Raw genomic sequence first — 13,407 nt, forward strand, 5'->3', positions numbered from 1 at the left:
GAGTGTCTTCAAGCAAATCCATACCAAAGATGAAACAGATTGAAGCACAAAAAGCTCAATGACCTCGTCTATGTTCACTACAACTTACAACTGAGGCAGAGGTATATAAAATTGTAAAGCTTATTTGTCATTTTTATTCAAAACTGAACTAATTTTAATTTTTCCGTGTTATCATTTTAGGAAAATATCGCCGACCCCAATTGTTTTGGGATGAAGGCGTAGTTGTTGTTGTATCTTTTTAGGAAAATCGAAAAGTTATCAGCAAGGAGACACAAAGAGCAATTTGATCCCATCAGTTTGGAACATTTTAATGAATTTGATGCATGGTTTGAAGAAGCAGAAACTCTCTTCAATAAAGAAGGCATTCAATGGATTAACATGAAAAGAGCACAAGAGGTAGATAACGAAGACCCCACGTATCTTGGGGACGATGTGGATATCAAAGAAGGAGAAGAAGATGATTATCATTATTAATGTAACATGTATTCATGTTTTATTAAAAAACTTGTTCTTGTGAGATGTTTTTGTTTTTGTAATATGAAAGTATGACTCCTGTGATTTGTAATAGAGACATAAATGCTTCATAAATGTTTCTTCTTGGCAAACTTTTCGTAGCCCCATGTCTTTGAGAAAACTGAGAAGCCAAACTAGTTCCATTGTTGTGGTTGTCATAGCCCGGTATTCAGCTTCAGTAGAAGATAACGAGACTTTTTGTTGCTTCTTGCATCTCCAGGCAATTAAGGAATCTCGTAAAAAGACACAAAAACCGATAGTTGAGATTCTATCATTAAGGTTACCTCTCCAATCAGTATCAGTATAAGCAAGAAGGTTTAATGAAGAAGATGAGGATAAAAATAACCCTTTATTTATAGTGTTTTTTATGTATCAGATGACCTGGAGCACGATGCTCATATGCACAGTTGTAGGAGCATGCTGGAATTGGCTTGCAGAGTGAACCATATGAGCGATGTCTGGTCTGGTGATGGTTAGGTAAGTGAGAGATCCAATGAGTTGTCTGTAGGGTGTGGGATCTTCCAGAAGAACCCCGTCCTCCAACCTTAATTTGGTATTAATAACCTCTGGAGTCTCTATCTTTTTATCATATGAAATGTCAGACTTGGTACATATATCTGCAACAAGCTTCATCTGTGACAAAATATATCCTCTAGCAGAATGTGCAACTTCAATACCAAGAAAATATCTAAGGAAACCTAAATCAGACATGTCAAAATTATTTTTCAACATGGTTTTAACATCAACAATACTATTTTGATCATTCCCAATGATAATCATGTCATCGACATAAAGCAATAAGATAACAATGCTAGTACTTGCACTTTTAACAAAGAGAGTAGTGTCAGTATAACAGGAGTGAAATCCTAATTTAACCATGATATCACTAAAATGATCATACCAAGCCTTGGGGGCTTGTTTAAGACCATATAAGGCTTTTAAGAGTTTAAGAGTTTGACCTTGTCCAATATTAAATTCAGGTGGTGGATCCATATATACTTCTTCATTTAAATTCCCATTTAGAAAAACATTTTTCACATAGAGTTGATATATAGGCTATTTTTTGGTTGATGCGACAACTATTAGAGTTGTGACAGTCATTCGGGCTACACGAGCGAATATTTCCTCATAGTCAATTCCATATTCTTGCGAATATCCCTTTGCTACTAACCTGACTTTATATCTTTCTAAGGATCCATCACTTTTAGTTTTAACTTTAAAGACCCAGCGACATCCAATAGGTTTTTTATGCGGAGGGAGTTTAACTATTTCCCAAGTATTAGCCTTTTTTAGCGCATCTAATTCTATTTTCATTGCTTCAACCCAATGTGGTAGAGTTTTAGCTTGATTATAGTGAGTGGGTTCATAATATGAATGTAGGGTTATCAAACATGCTCGATAATTGGGTGCTAAAGACTCATAGGATACAAACCTATTAAGGGGTATTGATTCTCTAGAAGAGTACTGAATGGGGGGCTCTTCAGAAGATTCACAAATTTGAGAGTATTTTTCTAAGGCACTGATAGGCTTTCCTTGATCTCTCCTGGTGTAGACATTAATATTTTCATTACTAGCACCATCACTTGATGGTGACACATCAAGATTGGACACATCACAAGTGTCTTCTATGCTTTCAAGATGATTCATAGAATCATCATTTATGTCATCAATAAGATCATGTAAAAACGTATAATCACTTTCATTTGATTTTTTCATTTTTTCAAAACCATTCCCATCTTCTAAGAAAGTTACATCTTTTGAAACATATAGATTGTCATTTTCGAAATCAAAACACCTATAGCCTTTTTGATTTTCCACATAACCTAGAAAAACACATTCAATTGCCTTTGGAGACAACTTATTTCTCTTATGCAAGAGAACAAAGCATTTACAACAAAAAATACGAGACGATTGAAATTCGAAGAGAATTTTAAAAGTTTTTCATAGGGAGAGGCGCTCTTTAATTTTAAGGAAGGCATTTTATTGATTAGGTATGTTGAGGTTAAGAAGACTTCGGCCCCAAAAAAATTTGGAATATTTCTAGAGACAAGCAATGTTCTAGCGGTTTCTATGATATGCCTATGTTTTCTTTCCGCTAGTCCGTTTTGTTGTGGAGTTCTAGGACATGATTTTTTGTGACAAATTCCATTTTCAGTTAAATAATTTTAGAATTTCTTAGATAAATATTCACCATCGGAATTCGTTCTCAAAGTAGATATATTACTTTGAAATTGATTTTGAATTTTCATATGAAATTCTTTAAAGAAGGAAAACACTTCCGATTTGTGATTAAGAAAATAGATCCAAATATATTGAGTAAAGTCATCGATGAAAGTGACATAGTAGGAGTAACCCCCTTTAGACATGACCGGGGATGGTTCCCAAACATCTGAGTGCACCAATTTAAAGGGGCTTGAAGAGAGAAAAGTTCTAGTTTTAAAAGGAATAGACTTCATTTTTTCAAAAATGCAATCTTTGCAATTAATGCCTTTTTCCTTACAAAATTTGTTTCCAAACGGAAAAAGATACATTTTTGAATAGCTTGGATGACCAAGCCTTTTATGCCAAGTTTCAATATTTTTTTCGTGGACATAAGAACAAAAATAGTTTGTAAGAAGGTTTAGATGATCCATATAGTAGAGGTCCCCCTTCCTATGGCCTTGCCCAATCCGCTTTTCGAACCAGAGATCCTGCACAAAGCAACCATTAGATGAGAAAGACATTTCACATCCATGGTCGGCAATTTGGGAGACTGAAAAGAGGTTTAAATTTAGTTTTGGGATAACTCTAACTTTTGGAACAAAAAGATTTTGAGAAATTTTTTGAGTTTAGAGATCTAATACTAGAGATTTTCAAAAAAGTTTCATCGGCCGTAGAAACACAAGAGCCTTTTGAATTGGTGCAAACATCTATTAAGGCATTTTCATGAGGGGTCATATGAAAAGATGCTTCGGAGTCTAAGATCCAAGAATACGTACCGGGTGATGATGTAAACACAATGACCGCACCCAATGTGGAGGAAGTAGCTTTAAGGATTTGTTGAAGAGCCATGGATATTTGACCAAGGGTCTCTTTGAGATCACCATTTTGCCTTCATTTTCTTTGGTGGTAGATTCTTCAAGAGAGGCCACCGTAGGTTTGAAAGTTTCATTGAGCTTTGGGCAAGTGGGTTTAATGTGACCCGACTCATAGCAATGATCACAAACAATCATTTTTCTTCCTCCATTGTAGTTTCCTTGTTTACCGAAGTGAGAAGGTTTATAGGTTTTTACATTGTTGCCGGGTTTGGATACAACAAACACTTCTTCTACATTCTTACTCATGCCAAGCCTTGTTTCTTGAGTGATTTCGGCAATGACATCCTCTATTGGAGGAAAGATAGATCTATGGAGAAGTGATGACCTTACTTGCTCAAATTCAAGATGTAACCTAAATAAGAATTGGAACAATCGATGTTGTTCCACTTGCTTTTGTCTTAATTCAACATCTTCCATAGCAACCAATTTTGGCTCTAAAAGAGCCAACTCATCCCATAGTGGATTTAAAACACTATAGTAATCTTGAATACTTGAATCACCTTGTTTGGTGGTTCTAATGTTTTCTTGCAAGAAATATGCTCTTGCAAGATCCTTTTGGGTATACATACCCTTCATAAAAAACCAAGCCTTATTGGCCTGACGAAATTTAGCTATATTAGCACATACTTTGAGTTCGACATTGTTCATGAACCAAGCAAGGATTTTTGCGTGATTGCTTTCCCAATCTTCAACTTCTTTTTGATCATTTTCAATGGCTTTGAGGCGATCATCTCCTTCAAGAGCCTTTTTTTGGCCACCTTCGATCTTTGTGAGCTCCAATCTAGGTTCCGGAATGGAACCCATAACATACCCCCAAAGTTTCTTACCTTTGAGGTTGTTCTCCATAGCCGAAGCCCACATCATGTAGTTCTTTCCATTGAGTTTGAAGGATAGGTCGATTTTTGCTTCCATAATGCCACCAAGAAGTGAGAAACGGGAAACAATAGATAAAAAATATACGTACCACGCTTTTTCCTCTAAGAATCGAGTGACTCTGATACCATGTAATGGGATATGCAGAAATACGAAGAATGTTATAAGCACTTACATTGTCCTACAATGGACAAACAAAAGAGACAATAGCCAAGTCAACAAAGGGACAACACATACACAAGCCTTGAGATAGGCAAAAATATAAAAGTCTCTTTATTGAAAGAGAGAGAACTCTCAAGCATGGTAAAAATACAAAGGGGCTCACCCCTATTTATACAAAAGACAAGAGAGGAAGAAGGGCCTCATGGCCTCAAAAGGAGAGCCACAAAAGGGGGCTCCCATGGAGTCGTTGGGAGCCCCAAACGACTCTATGGTGGGGCCCCTTAAGTGGCTTAAAGAAAATAAAAAATAAAAATAAAAATAAGATAATTTACAGAAAATAAAAAGGGAAGAAAAACAAGTACCCCTATTGGGTACTGTGTGAAATGCCATAATACCCCTATCAGGTATTATGGTGTATTTGAAGAAATACATATATATATATATATATGTATGTATTGATACATATATTTTAACAACACAAGCCTTGAGAAAGGAAAAAATATAAAAGCCTCTTTATTGAGAGATAAATAGTCCTCAAGCATAAAAAAATACAAAGGGGTTCACCCCTATTTATACAAAAAGAAATGAGAAGAAGGGAGGCCATATGGCCTCAAAAGGAGAGCCAAAAGGGGGCTCCCATGGAGTCGTTGGGAGCCCCCAACGGTCACATTTGTGTCCGTTGGGGGCCCCAACGATTCTATGATTGGGCCCCTTTTTGGTTATTGCAAAAAGGAAAAAAAATAAATAAATGTATTTAAAAAAGCTAAATTAAAAAATAGCTGTTTTCTAAAACAACTATATGAAAAGACAAAAATACCCCTATCGGGTATTATATATATACATATTTTAACAAAGGTCTCCACCCTTGCCCCGTTTCAAAATCCGAACCTTCATCCCCGCCTCCATCTCCGCACGGGGATGGATTTCAACCTCCACCCCCGCCTCCATCCCTGTTTCATGTACTCCATCCCCAATCCAAACGGGGCCGAGGCAGGGCGGGGCCTTGTTTCCCCTTAGTCTATAGTCATCCCTTAAAGGATTGGGGACAGGGTGGGGCGGGGCTAGGCGGGGATTGGGATGGGGTGGGGCGGGGAAAAGCTTATGTCCATCCCTGCACAGAGATAAATTTTAACCTTCATCCCCGCCTCCATCCCCGTTTCATGCCCTTGATCCCCGGTCCAAACGGGGCGAGGTGGGGCAGAGCCCCGTTGTCCCCTGGTCCACTGCCATCCCTACCCGGACTGCAGGGGGGCATTGCCCCAGGTCGAGATGGGCACCACTCGTGCTCAACCCAAATGGGTCAGGGCATAGTTGGCAAACTCGTCCGAGTCAAACCCAAATGGGTCATTGCCCTGGTTCGGGATAGACACCACTCATGCTCGACCCAAATAGGGTTTTAAGGTTTTTAGTATATTTTTTAATTATCAATTAGGCATGTAATGAATGCTTGATTTTAGTTAGAATATTAGAGGTTTTTTTTTTCAATGAACTTAAATCCATGAAATTTTCAGAGATTAGGGTATTGATATTAGCATTTTTTCAAATGATTCCAAGGTTTATTTACATTTTTTGTTATTTTCCTTTTTTATATATCATTAAGCAAGACTCTATTAATGAATGCTTGATTTTGGTTATTACTTATTAAACCCCAAAATCTTTGATTTTTTTTAGAATTTAAGTTTTTTATTTGGTTTCTTAAATGCCATGAATATTTAATTAAGTATTTTTGTCTTTTTTATTTCAATCAATATTAAACATGATTTCTTGAATACATGCTTGGTTTTGGTTAGAATTTTAGGGGTTTTATGTTTCTTTTTCAATTAACATATCTATGAATCATGTTGTTAGAGTTCAGGGTTTTGATTTGTTTTTTACTGTACATTTGTACCCGCCTTAGTTTAGATTCTTGTCTCCACCCTTGCTTGGATGTGAATTTAATATTGTTAGTTAAGGCTTTAATTGTGTTTAAAATTTAAATTATGTAGTTGCCTTTTATTTACATTGTCAGTTATCAATTGCATGGTTTGTTATTAATTTTAGAAGAAGAAGATGGCAATGATTATGATTATTGAGGTTTTATATAATATTTTTTTTTTGTAATATGAAAGTATGAGTCTTGTGGCATGTTCTTAATTGCAAAAGTCTTATGTAGCTCATAGAGACATAAATGCTTCATATGTGATTTTATGGTTGTATTTTGTGCAATTCATCATTGTTTCATATGCTGTGATTTTTTAAGATTTTTTTTATGATTTTCTTGATTTTTTCAGAAATTTTTTATTAAAAATTTATGATACGTTTACGATACAATATGATGCGATACAAGCTAATTTTCACGCGACCGACAAGCTAATTTTCACGCGACCGATACGGATAATGATACAATACTTACAACCTTGATATAAACACAAAAGGTATTTAGTATACCTTGAATACAAGAAAAAGGAAAGAAATACCTATAAGTATACTTAGTATAGATAACAAAAAAGTATATACAACAATTACATGTGTCTTAAGAGAATGTTACGCTCACACCACTACCCAAATGAGGTCTATGTTGCTTTTATCAATTTTTCTTACTCCAAATGAAATGTTTTAATATTTCAAAAGGCATGTCCATTGCAAACATTGCTTAACCCCTTAGTAAAGTGCATGACCTTGTCAAATGTTGTCTAAATTACTTTTTCATAAAAAATTCTTTAATTAAAATATTAAAAAAGGCATGCTCCTCTTACAGGTTTTTGGTGAAACGTTGTTCTAATCCCTTACTGAATAACATGATCTTGCTCATCTCTAATCTTTTATCCATGGTAACTATATTTGAAATGGACTTTTGTCTCTCCCCTTTTTCACTTTATGGATGGATGACAATTAAACAAGAAACTTGGATTAATCTTTTTATGATTTTCTTCATCCAACTGACATTAGAAGGTATTTGTTTGTCTTTCAAAAAGAAAAAAGAAAAGATGAACCTACATATATGTATGTATGTATATTGTAACTCAAATATACCTCTTGGTATATTTGAGTTACAACATTTCCTTCTATTTTAATTTCAAACATGGTGTCGTTTCATCAGAGATAGTTTGTTTGATTGGTGAAATGACCACCAACATTTCAGGTTAAGAAAAGGAGGATTATCTCTTTTCAAACAGTGATAGAGTCATAAATTTTTTGTTTATGCAAAATGTGCAACTCAGCTTAATGAATTAGTGGCTAATCCAATTCTTCTCCTTGAAATCATTGACCTTATTTATCATTGTAATTGAAGATTTGATATCACAAGCTTGTCAAGTAATTCTCTTTTTCTCTTCTTACCATGTGTTCGCTTTTTTTTTTTTGCTGATTGTAGGTATCTTTTATCAAACAATTTTATGCTTCAGTCAGTAAGTCGGATTACATTGCTTTGCGACTTGGTTTCATTATGGTAAGAAGCTTTTCTTTCACACACACACACATATATATATATATATACATATATATATATACATATATATATATATATATATATATATATATATATATAGAGAGAGAGAGAGAGAGAGAGAGAGAGTTTTTCTCCTTTTCTTTTGTTAAAGTTTGTGCATTATATCCTTTTTATTTTAGGCACACTGCCCTAGCAAACAAGATTTTGATTTTCACAAATACATGATGCGAGCTTTGGAAGATGATTTCAAAAAAGTTGTTAGCATAAGGTGGTCACTGGTATCAGTTCATTGCTTGATTCATGTTTTCTTTTTGGTGCTATTTTGAGTATTTACCTCAGGATGCCTGTTGATAAATTAAAATCAAATGCAGGTGGTACCTTTGGCTGTTCGTTATTGTTTACCTGCTGCTGAATGTTAGTGGTAAGTGTGATTATTGATGAGCATGCTTATGAATGAGTCATTCTGGTTGGTTTTTGCATATCAGCTAAGAAAACATATCGCCTTTACCTTTTGTCTTTATAATGAAACACTAGTGCCAAGAACAATGTCACAAAGTGACTATAAAGAAGGCACAAACACATAAACAAGATGGCAAAACACAATAGGCCACTAAGGGAAAATTACCAAACACTCACAATATGAGAAGAGAGAAAACTAAAATTATAAAGAATAATATATTAAAATGCTAAAAAAAGCATTGAACAATGCGGGGCCGGGTTGGGGGGCAAAGACCCCTATTTATACAACCATGGGGAGCACCCATAGAGTCGTTGGGAGCTCCTCAATGACTCTAAAGGGGTAGACCCTTTTGCCCTTGGTCAATAAGGAAAAAGAAAGACAAAAAACCCAAAAATATCCCTAGTGGACATGACTATTTACATAGGTACAAAAAGGCTAAATTGCTCCTAATGGGCATTACAACAACAACAACTACGCCTTCATCCCAAAACAATTGGGGTCGGCGATATGAACCAAAAAAGAAAATCATTCTGGGTCTTCCACATGAATCCTTCTCCTCCAATCATTTCTATTCAATGCCATGTCCTCGGTGAGGTTCAAAGCAGAGGTTCAAAGCATTCATATCCTTTCCTATCATCTCCATCCAAGTCTTCCTAGGCCTACCCCGACCTCTTTTAACTAATATATTTTCCCATTTGTCCATCCTTCTAATTGGAGCATCATTAGGCCTTCGCCGAATATGTCCAAACCACCGTAAACGATTTTCTCTCATCTTATTTTCAATGGATGCAACGCCTACCTTCTTACGTATCTCCTCGTTTCGAATCTTATCTTTTATTGTATTTCCACACATCCATCGAAGCATACGCATCTCAGCTATACTCATTTTTTGAATATGATGTCTCTTGGCAGTCCAACATTCCGTACCATATAATAAAGCGGGCCTAATTGTCGTCCTATAAAACTTTCCCTTCAACCGCAATGGCATTCTATGATCGCACAACACTCCAGTTGCACTTTTTCATTTCATCCACCCAACCTTTATCCTATGGTTTACATCTCCATCAATTTCTCCATCATTTCGAATGATAGATCCCAAATATTTGAAACAGTCATCCACCGATATTTCTTGCTCGCTAAGCTTCACTACACTCTCGTCACTACTGCGTTGCTTACTAAACCGACATTCCATATATTCTGTCTTACTCTTACTCAACGTAAAACCTCTTGCTTCCAATGTCTGTCTCCATAATTCTAACTTAGCATCTATGTCACATGGGTGCGGGGGCGGGAGCAGGTGCGGGGATTCGACACTTCCAAAAAACCCGGGTGCAGGGGTGCGACAGGGGCAAAAATGTAAGATATATATATATATATATATATATATATATATATATATATATATATATATATATATAGAGAGAGAGAGAGAGAGAGAGAGAGAGAGAGAGAGAGAGAGAGAGAGAGAGAGAGAGAGGTTGGGGGTTCCCCCGGCGCGGGTCGGGGTTCAGTTTTTTTTTGCTGGTGTGTTTGTTTGAAGACTTGTTACCCACGTTTTGCTTGTTGTGTACTTTAGCTCAACGGGACAAAATTGATGAACCAAAAGGATTGGCAATCTGATCGACCCAGCCTGCTGCATTCTGTCGACTGTCATGATTCAATCATGTCTGAAACTCCCTGGTCTTCATGAAAAAAATATAAGCGAAAGGTTTGACGTGGTTTGTTGGAGAGAGAGTCTTCACGAGGCCTACGACGCCACTGCCTAGGGTTCTTCAAATTTCATTTTATATACAGTTGCACACAGATGACAACTAAAAGAAATTTATTGGATTTGACATGTGGAAAAGAGAGGTCTACACAAGGCTATGGCTAGAGCACCTCGTCAAGAGAAAAGTGAATACTAATAGCCACCAAGGCTCTACTCTACCACCATCATTATCATTTAATATCATTTATTATGGAGAGAGAAAATCCTTGTCGAAAAAGGATTTGGTTGGTTGAAGCATAAAGACTTCAAAAGGCTCTTGAATTTTGGTTTTAATTTTTGAGGAAGATGGATCATCATTTCCAAGTTAACAGTATGTTTTCCAACGCTGTGAATTAATTGTTTGGAGGCAGGAATAGCATGGGATGCCAACAAATCTCGTCTGATGTGTGTGATAAATTTCCTTATGAACCGACGTGATCTGTTGAAGGCATGAGAAAAGTAAAGGGAAAGGAGAGAGGTTTCAGAATTCGGCAGCCACTATTGACCTAGCTGTTGCAGTAATGCTACATTAGTCTAAATAGGGTTACAATAATCTTTTACAAGGACAAAAGTGCCCCTCATTAGTAACACATGTTACATTAGAATACAAATGAAATAAAACACGTGATTGGATATGGATCCTTTATCGGATCCATATCCAATCCATTTTCCATATTCTAATACCCTCCCTTAAGTTGCGCATGGGGTTGAATCATGTGCAACTTGTTCTTCAGATACCAAAAACGGTGACTTGTGAGACCTTTTGTAAACATATCGACAACTTGGTCTTCTGAAGGCACATAAACTGGTTCAATCTCTTTGTCGGCTATCTTTTGTCTGATGAAATGTTGGTCAATCTCAATATGCTTAGTCCGACTGTGATGAATAGGATTGAATGCAATTTGTATAGCACTTCTATTATCACACATAAGTGTTGAGTTTGAGATATCCTCTCCCATCTCTGTAAGTAGATGCCTAATCCAAGTCACTTATGCTGTGGCAGCTGCCATAGATCTATACTCTGCCTCTGTGCTAGATCTTGCCACAACCTTCTGTTTTCTGCTGCTCCATGAGACAAGATTTCTCCCAATGAAAACACAGTATCCTGAAACAGACCTCCTCTCATCTGGATCCCTTGCCCAGTCTGCATATGTATATGCCAGTATGTCATGTTTTGGTGTCTTCCATGAAGATTGAATATATGTGAGTCCATCACCCACCATTCCTTTTAGATAGCGAAGGATGCGCTTGACAGCATCCATGTGACCAGTCTTTGGTTCATGCATAAATTGAGATACTTGATTAACAGAATATACAATGTCTGGTCTAGTAAAGGTAAAGTATTGTAGCATACCCACTAAACTGCGATACTTGACTGCATCAGGATATAACTCACCATCACAAATACTGAGCCTTTGGTTGACAACACTGGGTGTGGGTAGAGGTTTACAATCTGTCATTCCTGCTTTAGCTAGAAGATCAAGAGTATATTTATGTTGAGTTAATGACATTTTTTCATCTTGTCTGTCTACCTCTACACCAAGAAAATATCTCAGCTCCTCAAGGTCTTTCATTTTGAATCGCATACTCAACAAAACTTTAATTCGCTGAATGTGGTCTGGAGCATTACCGGTGATAACAATATCATCAACATATATGAGTAAGAAAACCATAGTGGTACCGTCCCTATATATAAACAGAGAATGGTCAAGTTGGGAACGAAAGAAACCATGTTTCTGGATTTCTAAGGAAAAGCTTTCAAACCATGACCTAGAGGCTTGCTTCAATCCATACAAAGCTCTAGTTAATTTGCATACATATTCTTTTGGGTCTCCCTCTGCATAACCTTAAGGCTGCTCCATGTAGACCTCTTCCTTTAAGTCCCCATGAAGGAATGCATTCTTAACATCAAGCTAACTAAGGATCCAACCATGTTCAATCGGCAAGCCAAGTATAATGCGAATAGTTCCCATTTTTACCACTGGGCTGAATGTCTTATCATAATCCTGACTATATTCTTGAGTGAAACCCTTGGCTACAAGACGCGCCTTGTACCGTTCAATGCTACCATCCGGTTTATATTTAATTTTATAAACCCATTTGGAACCAACAACATTTTTATCTGGAGGGCGACCAACTATCTCCCATGTTTGACACTCATGAAGTGCCTCGATCTCCTCATTCATCGCTTCAATCCATTTGTTGGATTGGATAGCTTGATGAAAACCAAGAGGTTCATCGTGTTTTTCAATCTGGGATAGAAAAATCTGAAAGTCCATAGAAAAGTTGTCATAACTAACCCACTTTTCAATAGGATGCCTTATTCTGCCTGATCTTCTTGGTTCTTCTCTGTTATTAGACAATGAAATGTGTTCTTCAGCAGGTACATTCGTTTGCTCTCTAGGTCTCCTGGTATACACATTACCTTTGTATCTCAGACACTCTGCTTGTGATGCATCATCTGAAACTGTCTCACCATGTATGTTTTCAGGAGTCAAAATAGTATGCTTGGCAACATGTGAAATAAGTTCAGCACTAAGCCATGGGTCATACCAATTAGCAACTGCACCAATATGTTCACGATTGACGTCTGCTTCTTTTCCCAGAAAACTATTTTAATCAAAAACAACATTTCTGAAAATTCTAATCTTCTTATTGGCAGGATCATAGCACCTGCAACGCTTGTGTTCATCTGCATAACCTACAAATTGGCATATAGAGGCTTTGTCCTGAAATTTAGTCTTCATGGATTTGTCAATATGTACATAACATGTGCATCCAAAAACTTGTAACTCATTATAATCGGGATGTGCACCAAAGAGAACATAATAGGGAGATTGATTTTCAAGAATAGGCATAGGAAGACGATTTATCACATGAGTGGCAGTGTGAAAAGCTTCAGTCCAAAGACTAATGGGTAAATTACTCCCATGCATCATACTCATTGCACTTTCCACAATATGTCTGTGTTTACGTTCAACAATTCCATTTTGTTGTGGAGTGTACGAGCAAGAAACTCTACTGTGCATCCCATTATCTTGGAGAAAATCTAAAAATTCTTTGGAGGAATACTCACCACCTCCATCACATTGGAGAATTTGGATATTTTGAGAGAATTGATTTTTAACATAGGCATGAAAGTGACGGA

The 13,407-nt window shown here is 36.7% G+C and overlaps 1 protein-coding gene across 2 annotated transcripts in view; it reads left to right on the top strand.

Annotated features, from left to right (window-relative positions):
• LOC149830745 (MLO-like protein 13) overlaps nt 1–13,407 on the top strand; it is a 129,340-nt gene that overhangs the window by 43,738 nt on the left and 72,195 nt on the right. For both annotated transcript variants that reach the window (XM_090013460.1, XM_090013461.1), the window contains 3 exons: nt 7,978–8,052; nt 8,232–8,320; nt 8,424–8,473. In XM_090013460.1, the coding sequence (XP_089869586.1) occupies nt 7,978–8,052; nt 8,232–8,320; nt 8,424–8,473 (214 nt within the window). The remainder of the gene's footprint in view (nt 1–7,977; nt 8,053–8,231; nt 8,321–8,423; nt 8,474–13,407) is intronic.

This window comes from Nuphar pumila, chromosome 7 (genome assembly GCF_984573655.1).
Source record: "Nuphar pumila chromosome 7, dmNupPumi1.hap1.1, whole genome shotgun sequence".
In the NCBI taxonomy this organism is placed as follows: domain Eukaryota; kingdom Viridiplantae; phylum Streptophyta; class Magnoliopsida; order Nymphaeales; family Nymphaeaceae; genus Nuphar; species Nuphar pumila.